Here is a 16,690-nt window from a genome sequence, read left to right as displayed (position 1 = left end):
CAAGGCTCCTAGTCGAATTAATTTCAGCTGCGCCACGACGGGAACTCCCCGGTTGTCATTTTTTCAGCTGGATCATATCTGAAGTCTGAACTCACTCCTGGTCTGTAGCTGGGACACCCAGAGAGGGCAGCGGGTCTCCTCTCCACGCAGAGAAAACAGGAGGGTCAGGGAAGAACCAGGGGAGGAGAGGGCGTTCACTGTACCTCGAGTCTGCAAAACACCTCACACTCCCCAATTTTTACTTTAATCCTGTGAGGCTAAAAGGGCTCTGAAGGGATTAAATAACTAGAAAATGTACACAGCTCTTGAGACAGTTTCGAGCCAACCCCAGATATGTAGAATTCCAAAGCAAGCCTTGCTAGATGTTGGCTTAGCACCAGATTATTTTTATAATAACGAAGTACAATACTTTAATTTTCCTGAACGTTCAAGAATATCTGACTGAGTAAAAATATTAAAGGAGACTAGGAGCATCTGTGTAGTTAGGATGATTTTTCAAGTTATTTGAAACCTTCAGCTTTCCCGGGCACCATTCGAAGCCCAGCCAGTTCTCTCTGGGGCATTTTATCCCTGTCTGGCAGCCCTCCATCCCCAGGTTGGGGTGCTGTGACGGTCTGGGTGGAAAGGGAGTTAAGTGAGAAGCAGTTCTCCTGACAACAGGAACAGCGTGGAGGGAGAGCTGTCCCAAAATCACATCAGCTGATGTCTGATCAATTCAGTTTAATTCTGACATGACAGGGTTGGCACGGACCCCACAGGTCAAGAGCAGAGCCTTTCAAAAGACTCCCCCCTTCAGATGCAGCCACAAGTCCTGGGGATGATTTGTGCTTCTGACCAACAGCTCTAAGTGTGTGTGTGTTGGGGGGGGGGGCGGTCCATGACCCCCTGAGGGTCAATAGTGACGCCCAGAACTCACTGAAAACACCACACCTACAATTACAGTTTCATCATAAGAATATAGATCAGGGCAGCCAAATGAAAGAGGTGACGAGGACAAGGTCTTGGAGGAGAGGGGACAAGGCTTCTGTGCCCTGTCCCCATAGATCCTGCGCAGAGCAGCTTCTGGGCACATCACCATGTTCACCAGCCAAGAAGAGGCCCTAAGCCTTGGTGCCAAGGGGGTTCCTTAGCACTGGCTACACGGCTGAGCCCAGTCCCCAACCCTCCCCTCTCTGGAGGCAGGGGTGGGACTGAAAGGGCCTCTGACCCTGTGAGGATGAAAGGACCAGCCCCCGACCTTGTGCTGATGAAAGAACCAGCCCCTGACCCTGTGAGGATGAAAGGACCAGCCCCCAACTCTGAGCTGGATAAAAGGGTCATGTGCTTTATCTTGCTGGAATTGCAGCCCCTCCTTGGAAACTAAGTGCCCAGCAGGTGTCACCTCGTTAGCGTAAACTCAGGTGTGGGCTAAAGGGACTCACTATGAACAGCCAAAGACCCCCCAATTTCTCAGGAACTTCAAGGGTTTTTAAAACTCAGCTTCGGGAACCAGAGACAAAGCCCAGCAACATTCTTGATTATATCAGATGGAGAAACAGAAACTGGGTGGGTCAGTCTTGTTTCCAAGGCAGTCAGCAGAGAAGGGTTGTGATTGAAACAAGAGGGAAAAAAAAACTCCAACAAGAGCCAGGAATGGTTCCGAGGGAAGGAGCAAGCAGGATAAATAAATCCAAGGGCTTTAAAAAAAAATTTTTTTTTAATTTTTAGGGACACTCCTGAGGCATATGGATATTCTCAGGCTAGGGGTGCGTTCAGAGCTGAAGCCGCCGGCCACAGCCACAGCCACAGCCACTCCAGATCCGAGCCACATCTAAGACCTACACCACAGCCCAGGGCAACGCCAGATCCTTAACCCACTGAGCAAGGTCGGGGATCGGACCCACATCCTCATGGGCACAAGTCGTGTTCCTAACCCACTGAGCCATAGCGAGAACTCTCACCAAGGCTTTCAGCAAAACAAGGGGCTTCCAGGGGACTCTGGCGTGAGGCTGGGAGGTGAGGTCCAAAAAGAACAAGCTTTTGCATCCACTTCGCTTCAAACGTGACCCACGTTTTATTAGCTGGAAGGCTCCACTTGATGTTTATGAGGAAGAGCCCACAACAGGAAGGGAAACTTCCCTAATAGAGCCTTGTTTATTTCACTCTTAACAATAACAATGCTGACCTTTGTGCTGGGAGCTTCTATCTAGGCCCCTCATTGCCAGCAGCCACAGCAATCTCCCTGCAGCCTGTCAGGGAAATCATTCTGCAATGATGTGACCTGCAATTCCACAGGCAGGCTCCCTGCAATTTCTCAATTAGCTTAAAATCCCCAGAAGAAACAATTAACGGAAAGCTGTGGATTGTTTTGTGCACACAGAGGTGAACCACAAATGAGGTGGCACAGCAGAGCAGGGCTGACTGTGCACGGGCCGCTAGATGGCAGCCAGGAACAGCTGCATCACAGCCCACCGGGAACAGGCTAGGAAAGCACTGTGTGCAAAGCCCCGAAGAGAGTTGCTGGCTCCCTAGAACGGCCGCTCTGCCCTCTATGGCCGGTCCAAGGCAGGGCCAGGGCTCTGAGTTCTGCCCTGTCTCCAGGCCACCAACAACACAGCTTTGTGCCACCTGAGAGCAATACTTTACCGGGGCAGACATCTAGGATCTGACCCTGATGGCCTTGAGCAAGATGGAGGGTCTGGAACACGACGAAGGTGAGCGCTTGGCTGTGGACTACGTGGAGGGGATTCTGCAGCCCACGCCCACCTGTGACACCTGGGAGCAGATCTGGAACTTCCAAGCCCGTCCTGACGATCTGCTCATCGCTACCTATCCGAAAGCAGGTAGGCACGGGGATGGGGGTGACCAAGAGGACAGTTAGGAAGGCTGCGGGGGGAAGATGCATCAATAACAAAAAAAAAAAAAAAAAAGGAACTGACCTGGATCCGAGTGGAAAGCAGTTTACTGGGCAGAGTGACAGAGCCAAGACAAATCACGAATGGAAACTGAAACCACACTAAAAATATTAAAACGACCTATCCCTCTTAAGAATTTAATTCTTCCTCTGATGCATGTGGGTTTTTTTGTTTGGTTGGTTGATTTTTAGTTGTTGTTTTTTAAGTTCCCTTGAAGGCAGTAAGTCAAACAGCTGAAAATAAACTGGCCAGACTTGTTGATTTACTTGTTCCCAGCGAAGGGCCCTTATAGCAGATCTTGTAAAGAGCTGCTGTGTGTGAGCTGGACAGGCGGGGGGTCGGGGGGCGGGCGGGGGGAGCTGATGTGGGGAGAGGGTGGGCGGCTTGGGATCTGCATTGCTCAGCTCCCAGGCTTCCCAGCTCCGGGTCCCAGAACATATGGAGATTCCCTGGCTAGGGGTCGAATAGGAGCTACAGCTGCCGGCCTATGCCAGAGCCACACGGGATCCGAGCCGTGTCTGCAACCTACACCACAGCTCCCGGCAACGCCAGATCCTTGACCCACTGATTGAGGCCAGGGATCAAACCCACATCCTCATGGATACTAGTTGGTAGCGTTTCTACTGCGTCACAACAGAAACTCTCCAGAACTGCTCTTAATTTCCACCCTCCCTGGTGGTATGTTGTGAACCTGCTTTCTTATTCCAATAATCAGCTTAATGAAGTTAGTGCAGAAACAAGACAAACTGAGCCCAGCCACAGCGTCGTAAACACTGGGGCCTGAGCTGGGAGAGGTGGTTCTGCAGCTACTTGCATGTACCTACATACAGAGAGAAAATGCGGTATTCAACTCACCCCCCACCCCCTACCCCTGCTCCAGTGCATACACTTCAATAAAGACTCTGCACACAGAGGGGCTCTCCACTCACCCTTCCATCAGTTTCATGTCAGCCCTGATCTTCTTTCTTTCTTTCTTTCTTTTTTTTTTTCTTTTTAGGGCCACACCCACGACATATGGAAGTTCCCAGGGGTCCAGTCGGAGCTGCAACTACTGGCCTTCATCATAGCCACAGCAACATGGGATCCAAGCCTTGTCTGCAACCTGCACCACAGCTCATGGTAACGCTGCATCATTAACCCACTGAACAAGGCCAGGGATCAAACCAGCATCCTCATGGACGCTAGTCTCGTTCATTACCACTGAGCCATGATGGGAACTCCCAGCCCTGATTTTCTGATCTTATCATGACCCTGTTCAGGATTAAACTTTTCTAATATGAATTTCTGCAAGTAACCACTGATGGGGAGCATATCTCACTACCTTAATTTCACCCACAACTCTACTTCATTATCATCACTGCAGGACAGTGTTTAAGTATTAGTAGGAGTTCCTGTCATGGCTCAGTGGTTAACGAACCCGACTAGGATCCATGAGGACGCAGGTTCGATCCCTGGCCTCGCTCAGTGGGTTAAAGATCCAGAATTGCTATGAGCTGTGGTGTAGGTCACAGATGCAACTCAGATCCCCTGTTGCTGTGGCTGTGGTATAGGCCGGCAGCTGTAGCTCCAATTCAGCTCCTAGCCTGGGAACTTCCATATGCTACTGGTGCGGCCCCAAAAAGCAAAATAATAATAGTAATAAAGGCTACACTGATTAGAGGGAAGAAGAAACAAGCACAGATGATGGATACGGTTTGTGGCATAACAGTAAATGCTAAACAGTAATTCAGTAGTAATTCCTGAATAGTAAGTGACTAAGCGGGGACAAAAATGCTATAAAGTCAATGACCTCTTGAGTGTGAGCTGAGAATCCACCCACTCACCTGGGAACCAGCCCCTAGTTAGCCCCCAAGTGGTAAAATCAGAGTAAACACACAAGACTAGTACAACCAGCTCAAACTGCCTTTGAGTCCAAAGCTAAAGAAATACTGACGCAGAGTTCCCATCCTGGCACAGCGGAAACGAATCCAACTAGGAACTATGAGGTTGAGGGTTCAATCCCTGACCTCACTCAGTGGGTTAAGGATCCAGTGTTGCCCTGAGCTGTGGTGTAGATCACAGACCTGGCTTGGATCTTGTGTTGCTATGTCTCTGGAGCAGGCCACCAGCAACAGTTCCAATTAGACCCCTAGCCTGGGAACCTCCATATGTTGTGAGTGTGGCCCTAAAAAGACAAAAAAGGCCAAGAAAAGAAAAGAAATACTGGTGCTTTGTCCTGCAACAAAAGAACTGATGCCAGAAAATTACAGAGATCACCTCGGAGGACAAAATGCCATTGCTTCCCCTGTTCTAACCCACAGCCCCCGTGGGCGTCCAAGTGCTGGCCAGCAAGCACGAGAAAGGCTCTAGCAAGGAAATCCGCTGGGAAGCTCAGCCCCACCCAGGACTCAGGGCTGCCCCAGAACTGCCCAACGCGGTCTTGCTCTGAGGTCTGGCCCGTCCGGTCTTTTCCCAGGGCCTCAGGGCAGGTGCGGGCCGAGCTGGGCACCAAGGCGCCCCCTGGTGGTGGCGGCGGGGTGGGGCGCGCGCAGCTTCTGGGTTGAGGCTGCAGCGGCAGAACGCAGAGCGGCCTCTGCACCTTGTCTACCGGGTTGGGGCTGCTTTCCCAGCCTCCACATCCCGCCCTCCAAACCTCAGATGGAAATCAAACCTCAGCGCCTTCAGAACCTCAGAAGCAAGGGAGCCCACCACTGCACCTTTCAGCCTTTCAGGGAAAATCGAGGAAAGTGTGAAAATGAAGACTAAGCCCTAATCATCCGTTTGTTCATTCGGCCAACGAGTCACGAGAGCCTCCTGTGTAGCAACGCCACGCCCAGTACTTGGGAAGAAGTCTGAACTACACAGGATTACTCTCCACATCAGTAGTCTGACGACAAAGACGATCATTCTGCCTTTCTTTTTCTTTTCTTTCTTTCTTTTTTTTTAATGGCCACACCCTTGGCATAGGGACTTTCCCCCGCCAGGCATGAATCTGAGCCGCAGCTGTGACCTATACCAGATCCTTTAACCCACTGTGCTGGGCTTAAACCAAACACGCACCTCCCTAGCGACCTGAGCCCTTGCAGTCAGAGTCTTAACCCACTGTACCTCAGTGGGAACTCCCCCGTTCTGCCTAAGAGCAAGGCAGCTAACTCTACAGCATGACAATCATAATGAATGGTTGGGACAGAAAGAAAAACGAATTTAGGGAGTTCCCTGGTGGCCTAGTGGTTAAAGATTAGATGTTGTCACTGCTGTGGCACGGGTTCAATCCCTGGCCCAGGAATTTCTGCATGCCACAGTGGCAGCCAAAAAAAAAAAAAAGAAAAAAAAGAACTGTATATTTATGACTCTAACCCCCTGAGCAAGGCCAGGGATCGAACCTGCATCCTCATGGATACTAGTTGGGTTCATTACTGCTGAGCCACTACAGGAACCCCCAAATCGGAGTCTTTGTTCAAAAAAGCTATTTGATGATCACACATGATGTAAATAAAAAAGGATGTTTTCTGAATTCCCTTATAAGCCTCTTCCCTCCTCCTCTTTCCTGTGGAATAAGGAACAACCTGGGTGCAGGAGATCGTGGACTTTATACAAAGTGAGGGTGATGCTGACAGATGCCATCGAGCACCCATCCATGATCGATTTCCCTTCATCGAGTGGAAAATCCCATTCCTGGAATCTGGTGAGTACCTGACCACAGCCCGAAGCACACACAAGCAGCCAACAGCCCTCTCAGAATGGGGGTGTTCAGAGGTCTTCCTGACTTTGTCTTTGCACCATCTGCCATTGCTGTACTCTGGACATTTTCTTTCTTTCTTTTTTTTTTTGCTTTTCTTTTTCGGGGCCCCACCGCAGCATATGGAAGTTCCCAGGCTAGGGGTCAAATCAGAGCTACAGCTGCCAGCCTACACCACAGCCATAGCAATGCCAGATCCAAGCCGCATCTGTGACCTACACCACAGCTCACGGCAATGCCAGATCCTTTACCCACTAAGCGGAGCCAAAGATCAAACCAGCGTCCTCATGGATCCCGGTCGGGTTTGTTACCACTGAGCCACGATGGGAACGCCCAGACGTTTTCCAATCAGGCTACTGTTGTATAAAAGTTAAATTTCTGATTCTCCAATTAGAAACTAATTTCTCTCCACAAGGATGAGCCTACGTAAAATAATCTGATGCTGGAAGGGTTTGAATCTTTTAGGTTCTTATTTATTAGGCTTATTGTTAAGGTTAAAAATTGCTCTAGCCAAAAAACACATTCATAGGCCAGAAATGTTCCCTCAGATGAGAGCTAAGGATAGTTGCAGGTGGCCTGGAACTATTCCTAATGCACTAATAACAATGTAGCAAGATTCTGAAGCAAATAGAGAAAAATCTTGGCAAGTGATTAAAATAAACTTTGCAGGCTTGGAACAAGCAGAAGCAATGCCCTCCCCACGGACCCTGAAGACGCACCTCCCCATAGGCTTGCTCCCCCCATCCTTCCTGGAGAAAAACTGTAAGGTAAAGAGCCCAGGGGTGTCAGGGTGGACCCCTCAGGATGACCTCAGAGTGGTCACACTCAGCCAGTTTCCTCTTAAAACACTCCACTTGTTAAATAAAAAAAGAACCCACCTTGTCACATAGTCGACATGCAAATGGATATGAATCTCTGTATCACCCCAAAGCCCAATCACAGAAACACAGCATCAGAAATAAAATCCATGTGTATGGAGTACACCTCCCCAACAAAGCTGTCCACAGGGCTAATCCTGGGTTTGCTTCTCCCCTCCCCCCACCTTCCCAGATAATCTACGTGGCAAGAAACCCCAAGGACAACATGGTGTCTTATTACCATTTCCATCGGATGAATAAGGCTCTTCCTGCTCCAGGAACCTGGGAAGAGTATTTTGAGAGTTTTCTGGCTGGGAAAGGTGAGAGGGCTCTTCTTCCTTCCTTTCTTGGAATCTGAAAACCCTCCAAAACGAAGGCGTCACATCACTTCTCCCCACAGCAGAGGCTCCGCCTTTTTACCGTGCGGGAGCCCCGGGGTGACCTTGCCTCTTCAGGACCCTCCCACGGGTGACTCTGCATCCCCTGTTTCTCATCCCTCCTGCAGTGTGCTGGGGCTCCTGGTACGACCACGTGAGGGGCTGGTGGGACGCCAAGGACCAGCACCGCATCCTCTACCTCTTCTATGAGGACATGAAGGAGGTGAGGGCATGCGGCCGCCGAACGTGCTCCCACATGACTTAAAACATCTAAGCCATGACCCCATCAGGGACTCACCAAGAGAAAGGGGGCCCAGGAGATGCTGCATTTCACTGGCTGCAGCCTTCGCTGCATCAGAGCGCACCTGGGGTGTCCTGAGCATCTGTGTCACACACTCTCACCTGCAGCTTCCTGGTGCTTGGGGGGGTACCGGCCACCATTTCCTTATAGGCAGGGGGTGGCAAAAATGAGTGATGCCTTTTTTTTTCCCCCTTGCGTGTATATTTTCTAACTCTGTTCAGAAGGTAAAAAAAAATTCTAGCACATTTTTGGTTTTCTCATTGATACCTGAGGAACCTCATAGGTTTTTTTGGTTTATCTCTTTTTCTATACCTATATTAATATTATCAAATTCCTATACCTCAGCTAGGTCTGGCTGCCAACTTTTTTTTGGTTTTTCCTTTTTAGGTCCGCACCCATGGCACATGGAAGTTCCCAAGCCAGGGGCCGAATCAGAGCTGCAGCTGCCAGCCTATGCCAGAGCCACAGCAACACCAGATCCAAGCCGCATCTGTGACCTACACCACAACTCATGGCAACACTGGATCCTTAACCCACTGAGTGAGGCCAGGGATCGAACCCACATCCTCATGGATACCAGTCAGGTTCATTTCCACTGCACCACATCAGGAAGTCCAGGAACATCATAGTTTTAAGAAACAGTTTAAGAAATTATGGTGCACTGGAAAATGCTAATGATTTAGAATCAAAATTCTTTTTTTTTTAAATCTTCTTTCAACTGATTTAGGTTAATTTTTATTTGACTCTGTATCTTTATTTTGGCCATGTCTGCAGCATGCAGAAGTTCCCCAGAGCAGTGACAATGCCAGATACTGAACCCATTGAGTCACCACGGAATTCCTAGAATTAAAATTCTTGAATCCGGAGTTCCTGATGTGGTGCAGTGGGTTAAGAATCCAACTACAGCAGTTTGGGTGGCTGCAGAGGTATGGGTTCAAACCCCAGCCTGGCGAGGTGGGTTACAGGATTCAGTGTTGCTATAACTGAGAGTAGGTTGCAGCTGTGGCTTGGATTCAATCCCTGGCCCAGGAACATCCATATGCAGTGGGTGTAGCCATTTAACAAAAAAAACCTTTTTTTTTTTTTCTGTCTTCTTTCAGGACTGAACGCTCGGCATACGGAGGTTCCCAGGCCAAGGGTCAAATTGGAGCTATAGCTGCCAGCCTGTGCCACAGCCACAGCCACAGCCACAGCAATGGCAGATCAGAGCCGTGTTTGCGACCTACACCATAGCTAATGGCAATGCCGTACCCTTAACCCACTGATGGGAGCCAGGGATTGAACCTGCATCCTCGTGGATACTAGTTGGATTCCTTAACCACTGAACCATGATGGGAACTCCAGAAAAAACATTCTTGAATCCACGTTCTGGCTTACTGCCCGACGGCAATTATTCTTGGTGAAGACACAATACCTTAGACTTAGTTTCCTTAAATGCAAAAAGGAAACAGCAAGATACACTCCAAAATCTGTTACAAGGACTAAATGAGATGGTGTCACAGAATTTACTGTAAAAGGTACAGTAAACCTACTACTGAGTACATTCCCTAACTCCACTGAATCCAGGGATCTAGACAGAATTTCAATCTCTGTCCTTGAATTTACTATTGAAAGCCTGGTTCTCTAAAGGCCCTTCTCAGGAGTTCCCATTGTGGCTTAGTGGCTAAGGAATCCAACTAGTATCCACTAGGCTTTATCTAGTGCCCACAAAATAGCAAAAGAGTGAGCAACACAGAATCATTTTTCTACGTTTTTCATGAGATACAGTCAGCATGTAACATTATCTGTTTCAGGTGGTTTGATATTTTACACTGAGAAATGATCACCATGATCAGCTAGTTCACATCCATCACCACACACAGTTACAAAACACTTTTTTTCTTTTTCTTTTTTTAGGGCTGCACCCATGGCATATGGAGGTTCCCAGGCTAGACGTCAAATCAGAGCTGTAGCTGCCAGCCTACCCCACAGCCACAGAAACACCAGATCCCTGACCCATTGAGCAAGGCCAGGGATCAAACCTGCGTCCTCATGGATGCCAATCTGATTCGTTTCCGCTGAGCCACAGTGGCAACTCCTTTTCTTGTGATAAGAACTTTTAAGATCAACTCTCTCAGCGATTTTCAAATACACAGTACAGTGTTTTTAATTATAGTCGCCACATTGTCTACGACATGCCAGGGTTTATTTATCACACAATTGCAAGTCTGGACATTTCGACCCCCATCACCCCCTTTGCCCTCTGATCTGGGTGTTTTTAAACAGCTAGGTTGTTCCATGTCTAGGATTCTCAGACTATGATTAAAGGGCTAGCAGGACCATCCACACAGCTCTCAGTGTTTACTTGGTACAGAAATTCTCTCCCTTGTGTTTACTTGGTACAGAAATGTGAAGACACAACAGAGGGTACCAAAAAAGTACACAACAGGACAGAAGGAGACTCTGGCCCCACCTAGGCACTACTGCAGCTCTTAGAGTTGTCTCGTCATAGAATTCTAGATACAGCTACTCAGTTAAGGAACAGCACGGCAGGACGTTGTACATTATAAGGAAGGGTTTGCTCTTTTATGACTGGATGTGACAAACAAGGGGCGTGATAACAGGTGCTATTAAGCTCCGACCAGGGGAAGTCCACGTAGGGCACGTTTGCCCACATCCATGTCAGAGGAAGTGCTCTTTGGTTGGGGCAGATCCTAATGTGTTAGGAATGCCCGGAATAAACTTTGCTTAAATAGGCAGTCTAGCCTCAGAGTCCCCAAATCCCTTTTAAATGTTTCTATACTCATGTTCTGGATGTTCCCCTGACTGTGGTCAGTCAAAGCTCACAGTTCTCAGTACTGTTACTGATTCTCAGTCTGTGCGGCAATTAAATTAAGCACTTTGAGGAGTTCCCTTGTGGCTCAGTGGGGTAAGGGCCTGGTGGTGCTGCAGCTGTAGCACAGGTCACAGCTACAGCTCGGATTCTTCCCTATGCCACAGGCGCAACCATAAAAAAAAATACATAAATAAAATAAACTATTGTTTATTGATATAAATTATCTTATATCAAGTCTTTTCTTTTGACCCTGGTCACAGAACCCAAAGCGTGAAATCCAGAAGCTGGCAGAATTTGTTGGAAAGAGTCTAGATGATGAAATTCTGGATAAAATCATCCATCACACTTCATTTGACGTCATGAAGCAGAACCCAATGGCAAACTACTCGTCAGTTCCGGCTACATTCATGAACCACTCTATTTCTCCATTCATGAGAAAAGGTTTTTATGTTTCTTTTAGCCATAATCTTGAAAGGATCATACAATATTTCAGAGTATGTGGGGAATTTCTTTTCTATAGATAAGAAAAATAAGATCTATAATAAATGATTCCAGGGAAAGATGCACAGGTGAAATGAAAGAACCACAGGTGAAATGAAATCAATGTTTAGCCACGACTGGACAGTAAGGCTAAGACTGGACAGTTGGTCTTGGCCACTAAGCCCTACTCTTTATTCTCATATGCCCTCTGGAGTTCTGGCCCGTAAGGTGAAAATACATAGAATTAAGTCAGATGGGGCAAAGAATCAGAGGGCGTTAAGCTATCAGAGAGATCTCTCATTCAAAAATACTTACCGAGGAGTTCCCATCATGGTGCAGTGGAAACGAATCCGACTAGTATCCATGAGGATGCGGGTTCGATCCCTGGCCTTGCTCAGTGGGTCAGCAATCAGGCATTGCTGTGGCTGTGGCATTGGCTAACAGCTACAGTTCCGATCTGACGTCTAGCCTGTGAACTTCCATATGCTGCGGGTGCAGCCCTAAAAAAAAAACAAAAATAGTTACTGAGTGGCTACTCTGTGCCAGGCACTGTTGCAGCAAATGCTCAGTGCAGTGAATAAAATACACGAAAATTCCTGCCCTTGTGGAAATTATGTTCTAGCCATAAGCAAATCAACAACAACAAAAAATTACACAGGATGGGAGCTGCTAGTAAGCCCAGTGGAAAGAAAGCAATCTGGGGAGCTAAAAGGGACTGCGGGAGAGAACTGGGGGGTTCTTCCTTCCTTTCTCAAAACTGCACCTTGTGCCCTTCTGGAAGTGAGGAGGCCACAGGCTCAAGCCCCGACCAAGCTGTGATGGAGCAGGAGGGCGGGAGGGAAAGACACAAGAGGCCTCAGACCTGATGCTCACAAGGCAGTGTCTCCTCTGTCTCACGAACCAGACTGGAGATCCCTCCTCCTTCAGAAGGGGACAGTGCCAGGCCAGGGGCACATGGTCTGTCTGGCTTCTGCCCCTCCTGGAAGGTGGCATAGAAGCCCTCACACAGGAGCAGGAGAACAGAAAACCCAAATCCCCCAGTGGCACTGACACCTGCAACCCACCCCCACCCCCACCCCTGCCTGTGACCATTTCAGGGACCGTGGGAGATTGGAAGAATCACTTCACTGTGGCCCAGAATGAGCGGTTTGACGAAGACTACAGGAAGAGAATGGCCGACACCACGCTGACCTTCCACTTCCAACTGAAAAAGAGCCAGATTCAACCGGTGTAAACATTGATGCCTCAGACCACAGGACAGTGGCTTTGTGGGGTCAGAGTCATGCTTCTTGTGATGGAGCGGGGGTCAAGGACAGGTGGGAGGGACCTTACAATCACATAGTTAAGCTTTCCACAGATCATGTGCTCATTAACATAAAAATGCTTCCATCCTCACATAAGAATACACTAAAGTTTGCAGAGTAAGGGTTGGCTCAAGCTTTTTTAAAATGCAGAACTAAAATGTGTAGATAATTAGTATTTCTTCCAGCAATATCTTGGCAGCCAAGTAACTACCGAGTGACTCTGTTTCCCCATAGAACTTTCGAACCACTCCAGGCTCCTAACTGTGTGCTTCATCCCCATCTCTCATCACAGCCTCTGGACCTAACTGGACTCATTACCTCTTCCCCCCCCCCGCCCCCCACCCCGCCACCCACCTTGCCCCGGCCAAGGCTACAATACATCCTGGAGTCACATCAAGACTCAGCTCCCTCCCGCGACTCTGCAATCATACTCTAATCCATCAGTGATATCTGTCCATTTTACTTCCAGGAAGTCTCATTTCTACAGCCATCCTTCTGGTTCAGAAGCCTTTCCCTGGTGCCCAAAAACTACCTAACTCATTCTCCATTCATCGGACATCCCCCAAGGTTATTTTCCCCAGACAAGACTCATTATATTTCTCTTTAGCTCAGGGTCCTTCAATGATTCAGAATGTTCACTGCCTGGAAGAGAAATCCCACGCTTTTTAGCCATCAATTCAAAGGCAGCGACAGCCATACAGCATGGTCGATTCTATCTACTTTCCAGCTGGATTTCATCCCACCAGGCACCTCCAGACTCTGGCACATGGAGCCACTCACTGGTCCCAAGCACATCTTGCAGGTTCCCAGCCTCGTAGTTTTATTTTCACCCTACCATTTTTTTTTCCTCTCTCTTTTTAGGGCTGCACCCACGGCATATGGAAGTTCCTAGGCTAGGGGTCAAATCAGAGCTGAAGCTGCAGCTGCCGGCCTATACCACAGCCACAACAATGCAGAATCCAAGCTGCATCTGCCACCTATGCTGCAGCTCACAGCAACACCGGATCCTTAACCTACTGAGTGGGCCAGGGGTCGAACCTGCATCCTCATGGATACTAGTCAGGTTCTTAACTGACTGAGCCACAGCGGGAACTCCTCACCCTGCCTCCTCTTGACAAGTCCTGTCCTTTCTTCCTACCTACCCAACACACCACATGCTCAACATCTAGCCCAGGCCTGGCCTCCTGCCTTCCCACCAATCCTGCAGCCTGAAGAGACCATCTGCTATTGCTAAGTCCTTTAGAACAATTTTTAATATAATTTTTCTATGCTTATATGCTTAGTATAATTCTATGCTATAATGCTTAGTATAATTTTTCTATACTTAAGATTAAAGTGTATCATGGTATCTCATATATGTCTATATTGTCTCTTTTGTGATTATCTAAATTTTCATTTGTTTATTTTTTCTCCAAGATAGAGACATTGCTAGATACTTCACTGTATACCACACAGCAAACAATATGCTCAAAAATAAGTAACTGAAATACTACATCAGACAAAAAAACCTAAAAAGCCACCTTTGCATATTCTAAGCAGTCCTCATAACAGCTGTCACCTATGGTTGTGCTGTGTTAGCTACTAGCTGCATGTGGCTATTTAAACTAATTAAAATTCAAAAAGATCCATGCACTATTCACAATAGCCAAGACATGGAAACAACCTAAATGTCCATCTACAGAGGAATGGATGAAGATGTGATATATGTACACAATGGAATATTACTCAGCCATAAAAAGAGCAAAATAATGCCATTTGCAGCAACAAGGATGGACCTAGAGGATATTACACTACATGAAATAATTAGACAGAGAAAGACAAATGCTGTACCAGTTCAGTTACATGTGGAATATAAAAACCAAAACAGAACAAAACAGAAATGGGCTCACAGCTACAGAATGTCATGTACAGCATAGGCAATATAGTCAATAATATTGCAATACATTTATAGGGTAATAGATGGTCACTAGACTTATTGTGGTAATCCAACTTCAATGTATGTAAATGTCAAACCACTCTGTTGAGCACCTGAAACTCATATAATATTGTACGTCAACTATATTTCAATTTAAAAAAAGAAAAAAATCTGGTTATTTTTAAGTACATAATGTTGGGCTAACATAAGTCTCTATTAACTTTAGAATAAATAATTACATTTTTAAATGTTTAGGCTATTACAGTGAAATACTAAATGAAAATAATAAAATTCATTCACAAATTTCTTTTTAATTAAAAAAAAATTGGAGGAGTTCCAGCCATGGCAGGTGGGTTAAGATTCCAACAGTATAGGCTCAGGTTGCTTGTGGAGTTGTGGGCTCAGTCCTGACACAGTAGCTTAAGGATCCAGCATTGCCACAGCTGTAGCATAGGTTGGCAGCTGCGGCTCAGGTTCAGGCCCTGGCTGGGGAACTTTCATGTGCCATGGGAGTGGCCATGAATTTTTTTTTTTTTTTTTTTTTTTTTGCTTTTTAGGGCCACACCTGCAGCATATGGAGGTTCCCAGGCTAGGGATCTATTTGGAACAATAGCTGTAGGCCTATGCCACACCCCCAGAAACGCCAGAACCAAGCCACATCTGTGACCTACACCACAGCTCATGGCAACACGGGATCCTTAACCCACTGAGTGAGGCCAGGGATTGAATCTGTACCCCTGATGGATACTAGTCAGATTCGTTTCTGCTGCACCACAATGGGATCTCCTAAAAATTTTTTAAATTTAAAAATAAGGAGTTCTTGGTGTTCCAATCGTGGCGCAGTGGTTAACAAATCTGACTAGGAACCATGAGGTTGCAGGTTCGATCCCTGGCCTTGCTCAGTGGGTTAATGATCCGGATTTGCCGTGAGCTGTGGCGTAGGTCACAGATGCAGCTCGGAACCCGTGTTGCTGTGGCTATGGTGGAGGCTGGTTGGCCACAGCTCCGATTGGACCCCTAGCCTGGGAACCTCCATATGCCACGGGAGCAGCCCTAGAAAAGGCAAAAAGACAAAAAATAAAATAAAATAATAAAAATTAATTAATTAAAATAAGGAGTTCTTGTCATGGCTCAGTGGTTAACAAATCCGACTAGGAGCCATGAGGTTTCCGGTTGGATCCCTGGCCTTGCTCAATGGGTTAAGGATTTTGCGTTGCCGTTGCCGTGAGCTGTGGTGTAGGTTGCAGATGCAGCTCAGATCCTGTGTTGCAGTGTCTGTGGTGTAGGCCAGTGGCTACAGCTCTGATTAGACCCCTAGCCTAGGAACCTCCATATGCCACGGGTGCTGCCCTAGAAAAGACAAAAGATAAAAATAAATTTAAAAATAAATTGGAGCTCCCAGGCGACTCAACGGGTTATGAATCCGGCAATGTCACTGCTGTGGCTCTGGTTACAGCTGTGGCTTGGGTTCAACCCCTGGACCAGGAACTTCCACGTGCCATGGGCATGGCCAATAAGTTAATTAATTAACTAAACTTAAAAATAAGATATGTGGAGGCAGAGAGCAGAACTGTGGTTCCCAGGGACTGGAGGTGGAGGAACTCGGAGGTATTGTTCAAAGGGTATGGAGCTACAGTTAGCAGGATGGGCAAGTCTAGAGATCTGATGACAACAGTTAATAAGATTGTAATGAATACTGGAAATGGCCAAGAAAGTAGATTTCACACACCAACTCTGCAACTGTCTGTGGAGGAGGTGCGTTAACTAGTGTGACTGCAGTGATCGTTTTGCTACGTGTATACATCAAATCAACAGGTACACCTTACACATACACAATTCTTGTTAGAAATGAAATTTTTAAAAATTAAAATAAAATAGGAGTTCCCGTCATGGCTCAGTGGTTAATGAACCCGACTAGTATCCATGAGGACAAGCGTCTGATCCCTGGCCTCAATCAGTGGGTTAAGGATCCAGCATTGCCATGAGCTGTGGTGTAGGTTGCAGATGCAGCTCAGGTCCCGTGTTGCAG

General features: G+C 47.3%; 1 protein-coding gene across 1 annotated transcript; it reads left to right on the top strand.

Annotated features, from left to right (window-relative positions):
• The first annotated feature begins 2,301 nt into the window (after nucleotides 1-2,301).
• On the top strand, nucleotides 2,302-13,639 carry LOC125127775 (sulfotransferase 1C4-like). Its single transcript, XM_047781299.1, has 7 exons — nucleotides 2,302-2,822; nucleotides 6,433-6,558; nucleotides 7,282-7,379; nucleotides 7,663-7,789; nucleotides 7,975-8,069; nucleotides 11,223-11,403; nucleotides 12,540-13,639. The coding sequence occupies exons 1-7, from the start codon at nucleotides 2,654-2,656 to the stop codon at nucleotides 12,674-12,676; spliced, it is 933 nt and encodes a 310-aa protein (XP_047637255.1). The 5' UTR covers nucleotides 2,302-2,653; the 3' UTR covers nucleotides 12,677-13,639.
• Nucleotides 13,640-16,690: the final 3,051 nt, after the last annotated feature.

Source organism: Phacochoerus africanus, chromosome 5 (assembly GCF_016906955.1).
Source record: "Phacochoerus africanus isolate WHEZ1 chromosome 5, ROS_Pafr_v1, whole genome shotgun sequence".
In the NCBI taxonomy this organism is placed as follows: Eukaryota; Metazoa; Chordata; class Mammalia; order Artiodactyla; family Suidae; genus Phacochoerus; species Phacochoerus africanus.
This window is presented reverse-complemented; position numbering and strand designations above follow the sequence as displayed.